Raw genomic sequence first — 20,319 nt, 5'->3', positions numbered from 1 at the left:
TCAGTTTTTCTTTATATATTGACTGATTGTACGCCCTTAAATATTAATTTTCGGTTGTACATATTAAATTATAACAATTAATTATCAAATTTTATACACCATTCTTATAATTATTATGGAATTAAAAAAAAAAAAAACTGGCCTGAACACAGTCTCTCAACTAGGTCTAAAGGAAAATTAGTACACGTGGGTAAATAAAAATAAAAATTTACAGAGAGCAACTGTGTGGAGACAAAACTGGCATAAAAAACACAAGGGGGAAATGTAACTATGAGAAAGCCCTTTTTTAACAGTTAACACGTCCCCATCTTCCCCTTTTATCTCCTTTCTATTCCTTTTAAAGTTTAGTTTAAACCCGTTTGCAATAATCCACACACTTCTCTCTTACATTACCATTACCATTCCCATTCCCATTCCCATTACTCACATACCCCTCCTCATCATCATCACAAAAATCTCTTTTTATTGAATTCTCTCTCTCTCTCTCTCTCTCTCTCTCTCTCTCCATTTGTCCATATAATCTGACAGACGCCCTTTTTCACCACCTTCAGATATAACTCGGTTTCTTTCTCTTTCTCTCCCAAATGTACTTTCACTTGAGGTTTCTTTGTCACACCTAAGAAACAAAGAAAAGAAAGAAAGAAAACTCTCTCTCCTTTATTTTCATTTTTCTTTTCTCTTGTTCTTGATCCCGTCCGTTACACTCAAGAAACTGTCTTCTAATTTCTTTTTTCCTTTATACACATTTGTTTGTTTTTGTTGAAGAAGATATCACTCTTACAGATGGGATATTGTTTTGTGTGTGTTTAGTGTTTCTTTCTTTTTCTAGGCCAATATATAATACTAGAAGCAAACCGAGAGAAAACATAAGCCAAAAGTAGAAACCAAGAAAAGAAAGTTTGAGAAAAGAAAAAACATGTTGGATCTCAATCTTGATATCATCTCTAGTGATTCTTCTTGTCATAGCCACAACAGCAAGAGGAAGGACAGGAGCAAGAATGATTATATGGTAATACCAGAGGTTCCTGTCGTTCCAATAGAGGAAGATTCAGGCACATCTAATTCCTCCATTATTATCAACACAGAAGAAGCTTTAACCAATCCAGGAGATGAGAACTCATCGAACAACATCCACAATTCTGCCTTCATTTTTGATATCTTGAAGAAAGAAAAAGCCGATGATGATAGCAACAGCAATGATAACGCTTTCAGAGAAAGCAAGAGCAACCCGCATCAATATTTCACTACTCAACAACTTTTCCCTGAGAGAAGTCAGTTAGACTTGGATTTGAAGTCTGGATTGGCCATGATAAGGCCCCAGCAGCATCAGTGGTTGAAATTATCAGAGATGGATTCTAGTGCAGACGGTGGAGAAGCAGAGCTGAGAATTGTCCAGCAAAAACAGCAGCAAATGAGGAAGAGTAGGAGAGGACCCAGGTCAAGAAGCTCTCAATATAGAGGAGTCACTTTTTATAGGAGAACTGGAAGATGGGAGTCTCACATATGGCAAGTATAACTGGATTTCATTTCTGTTTATGAATGTAGATAACCATAAGGAAATGATTTCTTGTGTTTTTATGGTCCATGATCTTGATTTCTTTTTTTAATTGTGATGTGCAGGGATTGTGGGAAGCAAGTGTATTTAGGTAAGTTATAGGATAATCTCTTGGGATAACTAAAATTATATTATTATTATTTTAATTTTAATTTTAATTTTAATTTTTTGCTCAATTATGATAATTAATTTGATTTTCTTTTCTTATTAATCTATTTTACCAGGTGGATTTGACACTGCCCTTTCTGCAGCAAGGTTGGAATTTTTGTTATTCTTTTCTCTTTTTGTTGCATACTCCATTTCCTTCTTTTGGATTTTTCCTAAATTAGTTTGGATAAGTTTTTGTTAGTTTTGCTAAATTTGTGTCTTCACAATTACAGAGCATATGATCGAGCTGCAATTAAGTTCAGAGGAGTTGATGCTGATATCAACTTTACTCTAAGTGATTATGAAGAAGATATGAAGCAGGTAAAAAAAAAAAAGAAAAATTTAATTTGTTTCAATTAATAAATGAAAGAAGCTTGATTAATGATATTTTCTAAAATTTTATTAACTGCAAATTGATTTGCAGATGAAAAACCTCGGCAAGGAAGAATTTGTTCATATTCTTCGTCGCCAAAGCAATGGATTCGCGCGGGGAAGCTCCAAATACAGAGGCGTAACTCTGCATAAATGTGGCAGATGGGAAGCTAGAATGGGGCAATTTCATGGAAAGAAGTAAGAGCCTTCTCAAGATTTTGCTTAGGATTACTTGTAGCTACTGACTGCTCCAAATTTTGATTGTTAAGAACTAAAATGGAACTCCTATATTAAATGGCTGTTGATTCAAGTTAAGATATAAAAAAAAAGGGCTCAGTCCAGCCTCTTTCTGGTTACCAGGTATATGTATCTTGGATTATTCGACAGCGAAGTAGAAGCTGCAAGGTCCTTATGATCTTGAATTCACTACTCCTCCTTTTGATTCTTGTTTGTGTTCCATGGAAATGTGTACTCCAAAGGGTTTGTTCTCGTTCACAAATTTTCTGGTCTGATTCTCTTGATCCAGGGCTTATGACATGGCAGCCATCAAATGTAATGGAAGGGAAGCTGTGACCAACTTTGAGCCCAGTGTTTATGGAGGAGGAGGAATGGTTTTTGATCCAAGTAAGTGGAGGTAGTTGTAATAGATTTCGATGCTGGTTCACAGTCAGGCGTACTGTTGTTGATTGATTAGTGTTCGTAATGGGGCCTTCTTGTTCTTGATTTTTAATGCAGCTGGGAATGGTCACAATCTTGATTTAAGCCTTGGAATTGCTGTGCCAAGAAATGATTCAAAGGGGAATAGCAAGCATGTAAGAGACTACTGCTACTTCCCCTGCACCAACGATCGGGAAGTGCCCAACAATGAAAGACCAATGGTATAATTCTACCTGAGATTCCTGCAACTCATCACTACTTTCTTTTTTTCACTGTTAAGATATATTCTTGCTTTGGTTGAAATTCAGTCTTTAGGCATATAACAAAGCATATGGGCAGTATCAGTTCTTTCTGTTTCTGCAAATTGATTCCCCTTTGCGTGTACTTTTAAAGGTTGAGAGCGCTGCTTCTTCGGCACCTAAAGGCGTACTGCATGAAAACAGTCTGCCGTTGGCATCCAAGAATCGTCCAACATTGTCTGGCATATTTTCTGGTTTACTACCACCAGGGGATAAGGTAACTAGCTCACTTCTCTTTCCTTCTTTCTTTTCTGGTTCCTCAGTTCAACCTGCAAAATCTGATTGCATTTTGCAGAGAGATTGTTTCCATGACTCAGAACTGTGATCTCCGGTCACACAGGAGTAACATCTCAATTGCGCAGAGGCTTGTCCTTAATTGCAATTTCTTCTTTTATACATGTTTCTAAATCAGATGACAGAATATGGTTTTATGTGATTAATGCAACTAAAAAAACTGTTTGTCTTCATCTTGTGCCGACAGGAAAGGTTTATAAATAAGAGGGTGGAAGCGGATTCTTCGCAGAAAACCTCAAGCTGGCTATGGAAAATTAATGGCAACAACAACAACAACAACAACAATGTTGCTACAAATTCAAAGATATCAGTCGCAGCATCATCAGGATTCGCTTCATCATCCGACAGTCATTGCTTCTTCAACAACCTTTCCCTTCAACCAGAATAGCCATTCTAACAGCCCCACCACACATCTGCCTTAACACCTTCCATTACCACTCAAACAAGAGCTGCAAAGAGCGTGATTTCTCACTGTTATGCTCTTTAGAATGTTAGTTGAGCAACGAAACTGATTAATCCAATTAGCAGTCCGTACTCAGTTGGGTCCCCCCCCTTTCCCTGTTTCTTTTTTCAGAGTGAAAAAGAGAAAGAAAATCTGAAGCAAAAGATTTGTCCTCACAAGTACCCTGTAAACCTTTTGTCATTCATAGCTTTAAGCAAGGGAAAGATATGATCTAACCTTAGCTTAATTTGGTAGAGGATATGTATAAATATCAGAACTGAGAATATATATATATTCTATTGTTTCAAATTACCAAAATTGTCAATGGTATTGAATAGTAGAGATGCTATGTCTTTTTTTGTTTCCTTCTTTTTCATATGTCAAATCATTCTTTTGACAAGTACATGATTCAATATTTATATAATTGATTAACTTACATGCTAATTTTGCATTTGTATCTATTAATCCATGTTGAACAAATTTAAAGGCACATGATCCCATAATGCTTCTATATTTTTGTATTGTTAATGGAATCAAGAATTAAATTTGATATATCTTTTTTATTAGAGGTACAACTAAACTTACTATGGATTAGACACTCATTATAAAAGTAAATATTTCATTTTCAAAAGCAAATATTTTTACCATTTAAAATAAATCTCGAATGTTTAAATTTGACATTATTAATCAGCCTTAATTAAATTAGGAATTCAATTGTGATATAATAAATTAAGATGTTTTTAATTTTTTAAATAAGATTTATACAGATCTTTTGATAATTATTAATAATAAATAATTATATGTTTATCACCTATGACCAAGCATAGATTATATCTAGAAACAACTTCCATTGGAGGTTGGTCATTGGCAGCCAGACATGTAAATTATTGAGTTGATATCTTTGAATTTAGACCTCTGAACTTGAAATTCTTCCATCTAAGTTCCTGTTGGCTAAGTTGGTTGACTCTGACTCCATCTAGTTGCACTTACATCTATAAAATCACTAATTTCTACCTAGAAAATTTCTCTCAAACTCTGCTTGAATTAAAATGTATGAAAAGGGAGGAAAAAGAAAGCTTGGATAGCTAATTCAATAGCAAGAAGAAAAAGGAGAAAAAAAAAAAAAACAAATTAGTGGGGCAATAACAACTTTAATAGGCTAATAAATCATTGAATTCTGCCAAGACTCTATGCAAGGAACTTCTAATGAATTGTTCTTACAAAAATAACATAATAAATAAATTGCTTTCCTACTAGAAAAAAAGGAAGAGAAAGAAAAAGCTAATGAACAGACCATAATGATCAAATAAAATAGTTATATAATACAATTTAGTTAGTATTTCAAGGCACAAAATAATGAAGAGTTTAGATTCTACATTTTTCTTAAATTTTTCTGACATGCAAAAAAACAAAAACAGAAAAAGAACATATGGATATTTAATGCCCTTTTCTTTTTCTCCTCCTAGTTCATGGGTCTTATGAGATTTCATGTATTGGTGGTTTGTCCTCTAGTCCTTTGGATATGAACCACAAGAAATTTGGTGTTGGGTATGGGCAAGTGATACTACTAGAAGATCATAATAACCATAAATTTTCTTAGAACTTTACTCCTTATATGATGGTCTCATTTCTACTTCTACATTTATTTAGTGACTTTGGAAATGTAAGTATAAAATAATACAGTGACCATGCACCCACCCTAGAACATCTGCTAGCCTAAATTGATCTGACTCCAATTTTATGTCTATATCTTGGGTGTGAGTTAATAAATTAATAAAGTTTATATATCAACATTTATTTTTAAAATGGTCTCATTATATATATAAATATATATATATATATAGGGGTAGGTGAATCAAGGCCTGGTGCCCTTTTAACACCCTCATATTAAAGGAGTGATTTGATAAGAAAGGTTGTATGCCAAACATGAAGTGTATTTCATTAACAAAATACATATAGAGAGACACTTAAATCATGTAGGATTTTGTACAATATTTATGATGACTTATTTTTTTTTCTCAGGAAAGGAAAGGCATATGTATATTTTTTGTAAAATAAATGTTTAGACATTTGCACTTTGGTTTTCTAATTTTTTAATATCTTAACTTTTTATATAGCTTGAGAAATATTTCAATTTATTTTTTTATAAAATTTTAATATTTTTTAACAGTATGGCTTTATTCAATAGGTTTCATGTGTATTGCGCGCATTAATTTAAATATGAGTAGAATAGAGTTCAAGCGGTTGTTAAATTAAAAAAATTAAATGTATTTAAAATATTATAAAATAAAATTCAGATAATTAGTAGATTAAATTAAAAATTTAAAATAATTAAATAACTAGAGTTGAAATATCCAAATATATACTTTTTCAAAAACAAATATGTATTCCATCAATAATTTCTTTTAACTTTTCTTTACGCAAAGTATAATGTTACCTCTGGCTATGATTGAGATCAACATCATATAACTAAATATTAGACCATACGTTGTGTGGGTAAAATAATTTTAATTTAATTTATAAAAATATTATTAAGGAATTATTTAAAATTACTTTATAATATTTTTTAGATATAACTTTATATTTAGATCCATCATATTAAAAAATATAAAATATTATAAAATATCAATTTTAACTTTTATCATGGTTAATTTAAAGATTGTATGAAAAATAACTACTAATCTGAATAAATAACAATTCTTGGACTTCAACAAACTAAAAAGCGAGTATATTCAGTGTAATATTTAAGAATATTCTAAAATCTCTCTACAGTCATACACTTGGAACTAAATAAAATTTATGACTATGAGGAGGCTATAACTTAATAGAGATTTGAGTACTAAATAATTTTTTTTTTTGGCTTAATATTTAATCTTGTTGGTGAAATGATAGAAACCTAAGATAAAAAATGTAAATATTTTGTCATATTATACAAATAAGATTGATGTAACAAAATAATACTACAGTAAGATAAAACATAGCATAACATATATTTTTTAAGCTATATATACAAATAATAATATATAGATGAATACTTTCTTAAGGTGAGATTTAAAGAATTTATAACTTATTACAATAGAGAATTTATTTATTTTTATAACTATCTTAAATTGAGAGCGTAACTTTTTTTATCACTATATAGAGGTTATTCCTATATAAAGTATCACTATAGAAATGTTTTACATAAAATAAAATTACAAATTGTTGTAAATTTAAGAAATGACATTTTTTGCTATCTTTTTTATCACTTATTCTTTAATTTTTTTTTTTTTTTGAAGAAGAAGATGATAAAATGATTGATAGAAATGGAAATGGAAATAAAGATCGAAATGTAAAAGATATAAGTGGATGAATATTAATTTATATAATATCATATAATAGTAATAGATTAATTGAATCCTTAAATATAAAAAGGAAAATTATGAGACATAAACTTTAAATAATTTAGTGAAAATAAATATGAAACTCTAGAGTTTTCAATATAGGTGATGAATTGTTAAATACTAAATATAAATTTATTGGCAAATTCGTTGTTTGAGTTTTTATTATAACATAATATAGTATAACTAAGAGAGAACAAATGGTTACATAGTTTTTTAGGGTTAAATGCTAGTTACCTTTGTACTTTGGTCTAATATATGAGTTAGTCTCTACATTTTTTCTATTATATTAAAATCCTCTTGAGTTTTAATAAAATTAACTCCTACTTACTTCCGTGTTAGTTGAAGGATTAAACTGGTAATTTAAGATTATTATTTAATCTTTAAATTTATTATCAAATATTAAACTCGTCCAAAATTAATTTCACTATCAAATTAGAGTAAAATCTTATTTTTAGCACAATTTAGTTTTAGTATCTAATTAAAATAATAAATTTAATTTTCTTTTTCTTGCTTCTAATTCTTTTATTTTTAATATAATTTAATTCAAATAATTTAAATATTTTAAAACTACTTACATTTAAAATAATATTATTAAATTACTATATAACTTAATTTTAGTTATTAATATAAAATAAACATTTCTAATTAAAAAATATCATTCTTTTATTATTTTTATTTTATATTATAGCTAAACTATATAAAAAAGTAAAATTTAAATTAAAAAATCATGTCTTAATCTAGTGAAATAATCTAGACACACCAAGTTGATAAATTGACTATCAATGAAGAGATCATGTTGATCTTGTACATTAAAAATGAATTTTTTTATCAACTATTCAAATGAGAGTAATACGAGTAAAACTTTTATTTTTAATATTTTATTTTATTTTCCAATAAAAATAATAACTTGTAACTATTTATTTTATTTAAAAATTCAAATTAAACTACATAATAATTCAATAATATTAAATAAAAAATAAATATTTTTATTACGTTTAAATTTTCTTAGAATTAGATTATACTAAAAGAAATAAAAGATATAAACAAGTAAAATTTATTATTTTAATTAGACATTAAAATTAACTTGTGCTACAAATAAGATTTTACTCTAATTTTATACGAGTTTGATATTTGATAATAAGTTTACGAATCAAATTACAATATTAAATTACCAATTTAATTCTTCGACTGATGTGGAAGGAATAATTAGTTTTATTATAACTCAAAGAAATTTTAATTTAATAGAAAAATACGATGACTGAGTCATATATTAAGCATAATCACAGGAAATAAATAGTATTTAACCGTATTTTTTATAAACGTATTAGCAAATATTTGGCTTGCTTCTTATAATTCTAATTTTCTTTTTAAAAATATATTGCTTAATTTTATCAATCATTACCTTTTTCTGTTTCTGAACAATGTCATTAATAAATCAGTTTAATACACAATTAGTCTGTAAAATTAAACATGCTCATGAAGATTATTTTCTGATTAAAACCCTAATATTCTGGGGTCATCTAAAAAGTTTGAACTTCAAACTACAATCTTCTGAATTGTGATATGATCTCAAAGGTTTGTCATAACCAATTCTGGTTTGGGCCTTCACTATCCAATGAGAAGAAAAAGTAGGCCCATTAAAAGTATGTCAAAGACTACATCAAATCCTCAATTCATTTTTGAAGTGTGACGCAGTTTCTTATTTTGCGGGCAATGCATAACTTATATTCTTTTTATATATGTTAAATTTTTTATTTTAAAAAATTATAATATAAAATAATATTTTAATATATATTTTATTTTTTAAATATAAAATAAAAAAATTAAATTAACTTTTTATATATAAGAGTAAAATTTTACTCTCTATTCTATATTTTTAATAAATATATTTAAATTTATATATATTTAATTTAATTAATATTTATTATTTTCTATTAGTAAAAATAAAAAAATAAAATTATTAATATTTATAGAAATAAAAATAAAATAAAAAATAAAAAGTAAAGAGTTTATTCGACTTAAATAAAAGAATTTACTCCTTTAAAATATTTTTTATTATAGAAATTAATAACATTGTTGAAGATGCTCTATCAATGTGTTTGTCAAATCTGAAAAAAAAAAAAAAAAAAAAAAAGAATTATTTGGAGCCAAAGTGTTTAATGTTACTCCAAACCTAACAAAACCTTGGAAACAAACCCACTAAGTAACTGCAACTTCATGAACAATTACTGACAAGCAAGTCCCTGAATTCATAAAATGCTCAGAAACTCATGCCATAAAATAGTTCACTTGATCAGTTCATAATTCACGTTACAAACAGAACTTGATTACTCAAGTGAACGCCAGACTGGATCTACTGCAAAATCTTTGGACAAAATCAATTATGTAATAGTAATCTGTCATTATTTATTAATTACTTTTAATCACGAGTAACTAATAGTAATGGATAAATAAACTAATATAAATGTCACAATTAATAAATAAGTTGAATGTCATTATATAATTAATTTTATGTATAATTAATATATTATAACTAAATCTATCTAAAATTTTTTTTAAGACTATACTGTCGTTTTATTACAAATATCAACAAAAAAATTTAGTAACATGCTTACTTATTGCTCCAAGGGATTCTTGTCCCACTCAAAACAATTATCATACTGACCAGAACCACTCTTCAAGCATGGACCACCTGGTTTTGTTAGCCAGTAACAATCGCAGCATCTTGGGTAATCCCTATTGTCTACATAAATATCAAACCAATGGAACCCACTTTCCCATTGAAAGCTACAGAAGAAGAGTGCAGTGGCCCAAAAATCTGGCCTAAAGGTGAACTCAAAGGTTTGCTGAGAGTGGAGCAGTTTGATACCTAAGTCATCATCCTTGGACTTGCAGTGCAAAGTAAGGTCCACTCACCATTCGTCACATTTGAAACCTCCATTACATGACATGAACAAGACAAAAAGAATAATTAGAACCAAGACATAATCCTGTCCACTAGCACCCACCATCATTTTTCTTTCTTGCTGAGCATTTTCTTTCTTCTTTTCCTTCATATTATAGGCCAGGCTCTAGTTTGTGCATGGCAGCATATCTTGGCAGGCAGTTTAGTTAGCACGAAAATGGAAAAGACGACTCAGATTTTTCCACAAATTGCTTTGCCAGAGAAAATGTTTGCTCAACCTTCTGTTTTAAGAAGAAGAATTAAGAAAAATGTAGCCTTATGCCAATTGAGAGAATTTTATTGTTGAGCCTGCAATATTTAAGATGTAGGATTTTAAAAGGGTGGTTCCTGCCATTCAGGGTTTCTCCACAAATTGGATGCTGGACAATTTAATTACTTGCTCAACCTTCAATATCATAAAAATGTAATTTTTTTTAAAAAAAAGAGGTGGTCCTATGCCAATTAGGAGGTGCTATGATTACAGACTATTATTTATTTGGGCTAATTGCAAAAGAAATCATGACTTTTAGTGCTGTTTATGATTTAATATGACTTTTAAATTTTAGTAATTTCAATATAAATTTTATAAATTTTTACAATTTAAAGCATCGGTTGAAAAATTCGGCATAATCTTGCTGAGAAGTGTCGAAGTTAGTCGAACTATTCCATGTAAACACTACGTTCAGAACTTCATCTTTGCTTAATTGTAAAAAAAAAAATCATAAATTTATTTTTATTGCAACTTTATCACGATTAAAATTAGTAGATAACCAATTTAATTACATTAAAATATAATAAATAATAAATAAAAAGGTAAATGGTGACAAAAAAAATTAATTTTTGAATTATTGAAATTGTTTGAAATATCATAAATGTGATTTTAATATCAATTTTAATTAATTATAAAATTATAAAGCATAAGTAGGTTCTAAAATAAATTTTTATAATTTATAATCTATAATTTTATAGTTAATCAATATTTATATGAAGAATCTGGATGGATACTTAATTGTTTAATATAATTAGAATTTATTTTCTCTTCATAAGATATGAATAAATAATTTTTATAATTTTATTTTAATTTTCTTTAAAAAATATGGATAATAAATGTTAGCTATTAGTGTTAAAAAGGTAGGAGAATCTTTTTAGGTGAGTTTCTACGGGATTTCACATTTTGTCTAATTACTATATGAAAGACACACTACAAAATGGGAGAAGATTTTAAAACTGAGACCTCTAATTTCAAGGGAAAAAGTTCTTATTTTATTCTAATTAAATACATGGCTTTCTTATTTCAATTAAATTTTATATTAATTACTAAATATTTTAATTTTATTCTATTTTTGTAATTAAATTTATTACTTACTTAATTGAATTTTATCTTAAATAAATAAACATTTAAATTTGTATATCAATTTACTAAAATTAAAAAAATTATGATAAAATTGGAAAGAATCAAAGTTTAGGACTTTATTTATAATTAATCAAAGGAGAAATTCTTAAAGTGGCATCTAGGTAGAGTAACTTAGCCAGTTCCGGCACCACGTCAGCAATATTATGCCAAATTTTTACAAAGGCATTTGAATTGTATAAATTTATAAAGTATATATCAAAATTGTTAAAATTAAAAAAATCTTATTAAATTTATAAAAAATGATATATGTCATAGTTTTTTTTTTTTTTTGAAAAAAGTTTTAAAGTTTGAGGGCTTTATCTAGTGTGTCAATATTAGAGTTTATAAAATTGAATTATAGTGATGCTAACAGATTAAATCAAATGGTAGGAGATAAAACCAAATTGTCAAAGAATTGGCTTCACCATGTTTGTTCTCAACGTAATGGCATTGTTTGATTGGAATTTTGGTCATCTCTTTACTCGTTTAGAGCATTCCATTCCTAATACGGTTGTTTATTTGTAAAGAGCATGATTTTATCATAAAAAAAATTACAAAAAGATTATATATAAAAAATAAAATATTTTATTTAAATTCAATAGGCTATTTATATTTTATTCTATATTTACTTTATTGCTATAAATACTAATGGTTTTATTTTTTTAATTTTTTTAATAAAAAATAAAAATTGTAAATATTAATTAAATTAAATGCATAAAAATTTGTAATGCATTTATTAAAATATAGAATTGAGATTGAAGTTTGACTTTTCATATGTAGAGAGTTAAAGATTGACTCTTTATTTTATATTTAAAAAAAATACATTGGAATATTATTTTATTATAAGACTCTTTAAAATAAAGAGTTTCACATATATAAAAAAATGCATTAGAAATACTTTTAGTGGCATTTTTTTTTGTAAAATTCTTTTTATTAAATTTTATTTATGAAGATTTATTTTTATTGAGACAACTTGAATAAATCAAAATATATTTCTAATTTTGTCAATGAAATTCTATTTTCTCGAAAAGGAATAAAATCTGTCTTTTTCAGTAAGAAAAATAACAAAAATGAGAAGTGAAAAATGATAATCCATTGACTTTGTTTTAATTCATTCACATACCTTTTTGGGTTTAGTCATTCCCCATTTTGACATATTTTCAGTTATTATCATTCCACTCTCAGAAGATAATCCTTTCATATATATGAATTTATTTAGTTGCAGCAAAATCTGCATTTACAAATTTTGTAGTTTGGCATGTTACTACTGCTTAGGCCTATTATTGTAGTTTTCTTCTGCAGGTTCTACTCACTCAATGTAACAAAATCAAATCTTGTAAACATCATTTTCTAATATTTATTTTTATTAAGAAAAATAGTTCCTATCAAATAACGAATAAATAAAATGGTAATAATCTTTTTCAGTTTAATTAAGTTTTCGAATTGAACTTTGAGCATACAACTGTATTAGAACTCTTGAGACAGTGTTTTACCATATATGAAAGTCATTTTCGACAAGCTCTAGATTATTCTAAATAAATAGAAAGAATTAAAGAACACGGATCAAACTATTAAAATATCTATAAAAAAGATAATTAAAATTTACATATAGTTTGCTTTAGTTATAAAATTTTAATTTATTTTATTTTAATAATATAATTTTAATCATATTTCGATTTATTCACTTTACGAATAAAAAATTGACACGTAATAAAAATAATTAATGGGAGAAAAAATAAAATAAAAAATAGCCTTTCGACGTATCATTTTTTTATTCGCAAAATAAGTAAATTATAATCAAAACTGAAATTTAACTATTGAAATAAAATAAATATTAGTAACCAAAATAGAAGTAACCGTTTGTATTATTTATTAAAATAACATTATACAAGTAAAGACTAGTTCCACTGATAACATTTATTAACCTCACCAGTATCATTATCCAAGAAGCAAGGACCATTCTCATCTACACGCCATTTACAGTCCAAGCATCTACCGTAGTCCCTCTCGTCTACATAGATATCAAACCACTTGACCTCTCCTGTCCATGCAAAGCTGCAATAGAACAGAGTATTTCCCCAGTAATTAGGCTTGAACCCAAACCGATAGGCTTCTTGATCGTGCAGTAGATGGGCACCCAGGTCGTCATCTTTGGACTTACAGTGCACTGTAAGGTCTACTCCAAAATTATTGATGATATTTATATGAACAGTTCTAATACCTTCGGAGGTCATCAATAGCACCAGTAGAATTAGAATCAAGAAACAGTGCTTTTGGTTTTGGATTGTGGAGGCACTCATTTCTTAGCTTATTTTAGTAGAGTTTTTCTCTTTCTCTTTTGGTTTTGAATTGTTCTTCTTCTTCTTTTCTTTTTATAGCTGCCATTGCATCGCATTTAGAGAAATTTGTATGAAAAAGGTAATGAACAGTTATGGTATATATGGCATACCAAACATTTTCTTTAAGTGTATTAGTATTTATTTGTTATTTAGTCATGGTAGGGTAAATCTTCTCGCCAATATCAGATTTTTATGACTTACTATTCAAATGATATCAAAATATTTCAATTTTTTTTTTGACACCAGTGTTAATTTGCTACTTTCATAAGAGATATTTAGAAATACCCATACCAAAAAAATAAATATTAAAATATTATTCTCTTAACTATCATATTTTAGTAGTTTACTTGGATTAAGAAAGCATTTAACACTAATGGACTTAATTATAAAAAAATTAATTAAATTAGATTAAATTACCCTTTTTTTATATAGAGCTTACAAAATTTATAACATATATTCTAATATAATGATAAAATAGGAAAGAAACATTAATGTTATATTAAAATATATAAAAGTGGTACATAATTAAAAAAAATTAGCTTAAAATGGAAAAAGTAATACTAATTAGATACTAAGGGAGCAACACTGAAAAACTAATTGAATATGAGTAAATCTTATTTGGCATGTTTCTCCAAATATTGATAATGCAAGCTGTAAAAAAAAAAAAAGAATTAATTGGGCGCCCATTTGTTTTCTATGCCATAAGAGGAAAAAGGAAAAGAAAAATAATAAAAATATCTATATTTTTAATTTTTTTATCAAAATACGTTATATAATTTTTTTTATTTTTACTGTGTGAAAATATCAAAAATAGAGTATTTTAATTTTTAAAAAAAATATGATATTGGTTGTTTTTTATTTTTGAAAAAGAAAGTTAAAAAATAGTATTTGAAAAAAATAAATAGTAAAAATGATATTTTTTTATTAATTTTAAGATATTTTTAAAAGTTTCAAAAAGAAAAACAGTTATTAAAATCCAACATATTAGGTATTGAAGTGAAATGATATCTTTATCTTGACCTTTCTGGTAAAATGGAAGTGCAAAATGCTTGTCCAGTGCTTTTTTAATTTCATTGGATTTCTTTTAGAACTAATAATAATAATAATAATAATAATAGCAAAAGCAAGGATAACCATCCAAGAATTAATTATTGAATTCATACATAGAAGGTGAAATCTGCTATTTTCAAAATGGTTATTAATATGATTTGGAGAGTTAATTATTACCACTTGACAATATCATCCTTCTATTTATACTTTCTAGAGTTTAAAGATTTATTTATTTTTCAAAATACTTCAACTTGATTTTAATTAATTATTTATTTTTAATTTCGTCCAAAGATACCACAACTTTATTAGGAAATAAAAGTTTAATACAAATGGCCGCTAAGATTTTATTTCAAGCTTATACTCACTAAAATCTACATATTCATGATCGTGTTATAATTGGGAACTATTTTCTACTAAATACCTATAAAATAATTGATTGGATTATAGGATAAAATTAAACTAATTCATATGATTAAGGTCTATGAAGAGCGACCGGCTTGTGATCACCAAAAAGTTTTTAATTTTATGGTCTTTTAATTTTTAAAATATCAGACTAAATTAAATTAAATTTTTTTAAATTTAAGAATTAATAACTTAAGCATATTTACATTCGAGATCTAATTTAAATGGCAAGACCGTTCATTTTGGGAGGTGAAGGTTATGTAGCATATACGGCTCATTAGACCTCTCATAAATTAAATAAAAATATTAAATTACTCTTATACATTAATAGTAACATTGATAAAATACCCTTACTAATATAATTATTATAAAATAGCAAGCAGACTGATCACAATGACCTAAATCCAACCTTTAAGTTATATCAAGTCAAGCTATAATAATTTAAACTTCAATAATAATTTTAATTTTCTCATAATAATTAAAATTATGCGAATAAAAATCTTAGATTATTACAAGCTGCATGTAAATTTATTTCCATAATTAATTTGATATGAGCGGATTTCATCTTAATATAACTATTTTAATTGTTAGACCTAAAAACATATAAATTTATTTCAGGTGAGATCGCAACAATACCATAAATTAAATTTTTTAACTCCATTAATTATATGTCATTTATGAATAAATAATGGTAATATTATAAATCGCTTGTTGACCTTCCGCTATGTTATATAAAACCTTTCAGTGTTTTCAGTTAGATTATTACAAAGAAATGTCAAATGAGAAAATGATGCAATTCTAAAGCTTGTGGCCTTTATTTCACATTTGAAAAGAAAAGAAGCAAATTAAATAGCCTCATTTGTGTCCAATGGTCAAATATGTTCAATTTAAATTTTATAAAAAAGTGAAATAAGATTAAATTTTTAGATTTTAATTGAATTATAAAAATTAAAAATAATGTTTATTTCATTAAATAACCCCAAAATTTTAGATTTTGCTAAACACACGCTCTCATATAACACATTACTAGATATTGTATTAGTAAATTAATTAAATAAATATTTGTTTAATTTTTATAATTTAATTAAATCCTAAGAATTTAATATTATTTCATTTTAGAAAAAGTTTGAATTGTATGTATTTCACTTTTAGATACAAGTTCAAAGAGGGTTATTTGTTGAAAAAAATTTAAGTTGGACGTATTTGACCATTTGAACATAAATTCAAGAGGCAAATTGATCATTTATCCGAACTCTAAGGAGTAAAAAGGCTAACAGGTAATGAGACTCAACCAAACATTGAAGTGTAATTAAAATCTAGACCTTTTTTATTTTATAAAATAGAAATATGATCTAATGATTCTTATCAATTTGGCTGATTTTCAGTAGTGGGTTCATAGTATTGGACATTCCATAAACATAGAGGAATTTTCTATAAACAAGATTTGTCTTTTTTTTTCTTTCTTTAATATTAGGTGCATAAACAAAAATCATGTATGTAGTCCTTATGTAAAAGAAAATGGAAAATCTTATCCACGCAGTTCATAGTTCCTTATTAAGTCTTTCCTTCCTAATAAGAAAGAAAATGGAAGGATCCCTATATTGCTAATTGGGAATCAATTAAGTATTGTTTTTTCAACTAACACTCTCTCGCTATCTTTAGAGATGATAAACAGTGATAGTAAATTATTCATTTTTCTAAAGAATACAAAGTCTATCACTCATTTTTTAATTTTTCTTAAAAATTATATTCTAAATAAATTAATAATAATTTTTTATTTTTATATTAGTATCCAATTGATATTTTTTAATAATAACAAAAGGAAAGAGAAAATAATAATACTGATATAAAAAGGAAGGGGTTACAAAAGATAAACAGAGATAAAGAAATTAATAATAATAATAATAATAATAATAATAATAGTGATAATAATAAAATAATATTAATAATAATAGAAAAAAAAGAGAGAAAAAGGGGAAAAAACAGAAGAAAGAGTTGAGTGAGAAAAATTAAGAAGAAGCAGGAAATAGAAAAAATAAAATTATAAAGATGATAAATAAAATAAAAGGAAAAAAATGATAAAGGAATAAATGAAGAAAGAAACAAGAAAACAAATAGTATAGAATAAAATAAGAGAGCAAGAATAATATATATATATATATATATATATATGAGAGAGAGAGAGAGAACAATTTGAAGAAATGAACTTAAATCTTTGTGTACCGACCCCTAGTGAGTTTTACGGCCTACTGGACCAGAAGCTTCTCAAGCCCAAGCTTTTATATATATATATATATTATATTTTATCATTGTTACGTGATTGAAACATTAGATAACTCAAAAAATTTAAAAAAAAAATTAAATAAAAAGTTTTATTTTAAAATTAGTGATAGAATTTCTTTTGTCCTAATACATGGCCAAAGGAACAAATGAGGTTACATATAAGAAAATTGGATGGAATTCTTTTTCAATAGCGACCGAATTCTCCCACTATATCTTTAAACATTTTAGTTCATTATAATATCTTTGAATAATTTTTAGTTTAATAAATAAAAATTTATGTATTTTTTTACATGTAATTATATATAATTTAATTTTTATGAGATATAAAATATTAACTTTATTAAATAATGCAATCCAAACTGATTATTCTAAATGAAATTAAATGGATATAATTTAGATAAATTTTATATTTATTTAATTTGAATATGATTTGAATTATCTGTAAACTTATCAAACTGGGAAGGTCAAAATATTTTCAATTAACCGATTAAATTGAATCATGAACCAAAAGAAAGCATTAGCCGTTGTTTTGTAGATCCCAGTTTAAAAAGAAGTAAAAAAGAAATATTGGGACATCGTTAGTTCATGAGAGTTACTTTTTCTATTAAATAAAGTGCTTATATTATAGATTTTAAAAATTTATATGCAAAAACAATTTAGGAGAAAATATGCTCCTAATAATAGACGTTGGGGACAAATACACATTTTTTCTATATCTTACTAAAATAATTAAAAAATAGTTATGTCAATTTATTTGGTTAAATTAGATCTTGATATAAAACCGAATCTAACCTAATATGATTTTTAATTTTTAAGATATTTCAACTCAAACCCAGATAATAATTTTTTGTTATTTTTATTATTTCCTAAGAATTTATGTATAAGGTCATAATAAATTTAATTATGGATGCTTCATAAAAAAATCTTACTTGAAAAAGATAAGAATACATCATTATTATTATTTATTTTTTCTTTTTATGATTCAATTCACTATTTTATTTAAAAATAAATAAAAAAAATTAAATAATTTTACTATTTTACAATTTTAAGTATGAGGTCTTTTTTTTAGATAAAAGAGATATATGGTTACAAATCATGATAAAAAATATCTTACCGTTAAAAAGTCTCGATTTACAAGAATTCAACTATATTCACTCAATCGATCATTATTATCATGTTGGTCGTATTTGATAATATGAGTTTGGAGCTTAAAAACTCATGATTCTATTATTGGACTGTTAAATTGTAATTTAAGAAATCAATGGTCCAATTAGATCGATTTAAAACTCAAAAATTGACGTCTTGAGCTGTTAAGCTCTAAACCCATATTATTAAACAGATAAATATGATAATAATGGCTGATCGGGGAGAAAATGGTTAAATTATTATCAATTGAAACTTTTTAACGTTTAAATACTTTTATTTTCACGACTTTTAGGGATAAATACTATTCATCCTTTGATATTTCGTTTAATACACAAGTCGGTCTCTACATTTTTTTTTTTACATCAAAACTCCCTTGAGTTTTAATAAAACTAAGTACTACCTCCTTCAGTGTTAGTTGAAGGGCTAAACTGGTAATTTAATATTACAATTTGATCATTGAACTTATTATCAAGTATTAAACTCATTAAAAATTAGTTTATTATCAAATTAAAATTAAAATTTATTTTTAGCACAAATTAGTTTTAGTGTCTAATAAAAATAATAAATTTAATATTTTTCTTGCTCTATTCTTTTTATTTTTGATATAATTTAATTCAAGCAAATTAAACATTTTAAAACGACTTATATTTATGACAATATTATGAAATTACTATATAATTTAACTTTAGTTATTAATATAAAATAAATATTTCAAGTTAAAAATATCATTCTACTGTTATTTTTATTGAACATTATAGTTAGACTATATTAAAAGTAAAAATTAAATTAAGCAATCATGTCTTAATTTAGTGAAATAATCTAGACACCAAATTGCCAAGTTCACTATCAATGAAAAAGATCCTGATAATCTTGTATGATAAAAATAAAGCTTTTTATCAATTATTCAAATGAGATTAATAGAAGTAAAATTTTTATTTTTAATTAGTTTAATTTTAGTGCCTAATAAAATAAGAACTTTTAAATATTTTTTTTAGTTAAAAACTTAAAATTTTACTACATAGTAATTTAATAATATTAAATAAAAAATAAGTATTTTTAGTAGGTTTAGATTTTTTTAGGATTAAATTACGCTAAAGAAATAAAAAATATAAACAAGTAAAAAAATATTAAATTTATTATTTTAATTAGACATTAAAACTAATTTGTGCTAAAAATAAGATTTTACTCTAATTTGATAATAAAATTAATTTTGGACGAGTTGGATACTTGACAATAAATTTAAAGATCAAATTGTAATATTAAATTACTAGTTTAGTTCTTCGACTAACACGAAATGAATAGTAGTTAATAACTCAAGGGGATTTTGATGTAATAAAAAAATACATAAACTAAATATGCATTAGACCAAACCTTAGAAAGTAAATAGTATTTAACCTCAATTTTAAACCATGTATCTCTTTTTGTTCAAAAAAAAAAACTATATAGAAAGTTATTAAATGGTAAAACTTCATGGTACCTTTTTGTACTTATCCCTTTTATTTATCTTCAGTTTTAATTTTTTTAAACCATCGATCTTTTCAGTTTTAATAAACATATACTACTAAACTATTGATATAATTCCCTAACATTTACGATCTAGAGATAAAAGTTGA

General features: G+C 25.8%; 2 protein-coding genes across 3 annotated transcripts; one reads left to right on the top strand and one right to left on the bottom strand.

Moving 5' to 3' along the window:
* Positions 1-422: 422 nt before the first annotated feature.
* Positions 423-4,131, top strand: LOC8281967 (floral homeotic protein APETALA 2). Of its 2 annotated transcripts, XM_025158201.2 has the most exons (10): positions 423-1,506; positions 1,621-1,646; positions 1,780-1,810; positions 1,936-2,023; positions 2,127-2,272; positions 2,435-2,479; positions 2,601-2,698; positions 2,810-2,952; positions 3,125-3,247; positions 3,512-4,131. In XM_025158201.2, the coding sequence occupies exons 1-10, from the start codon at positions 917-919 to the stop codon at positions 3,710-3,712; spliced, it is 1,491 nt and encodes a 496-aa protein (XP_025013969.1). In that variant the 5' UTR covers positions 423-916; the 3' UTR covers positions 3,713-4,131. The 2 variants fall into 2 exon arrangements, with proteins under 2 accessions (XP_025013969.1, XP_015577709.1); XM_015722223.3 differs by lacking the exon at positions 2,435-2,479 and having other exon boundaries at positions 428-1,506.
* A 9,189-nt stretch (positions 4,132-13,320) lies between these two features.
* On the bottom strand, positions 13,321-14,079 carry LOC125370465 (S-protein homolog 5-like). The gene has a single exon (XM_048376061.1). The coding sequence runs from the start codon at positions 13,784-13,786 to the stop codon at positions 13,385-13,387; it is 402 nt and encodes a 133-aa protein (XP_048232018.1). The 5' UTR covers positions 13,787-14,079; the 3' UTR covers positions 13,321-13,384.
* Between the last annotated feature and the right edge of the window lie 6,240 nt (positions 14,080-20,319).

The sequence above is a fragment of the Ricinus communis genome, chromosome 6 (assembly GCF_019578655.1).
Source record: "Ricinus communis isolate WT05 ecotype wild-type chromosome 6, ASM1957865v1, whole genome shotgun sequence".
Lineage (NCBI taxonomy): Eukaryota > Viridiplantae > Streptophyta > Magnoliopsida > Malpighiales > Euphorbiaceae > Ricinus > Ricinus communis.
The sequence above is the reverse complement of the archived record's forward strand: the minus strand, read 5'-3'. Positions and strand labels throughout refer to the sequence as shown.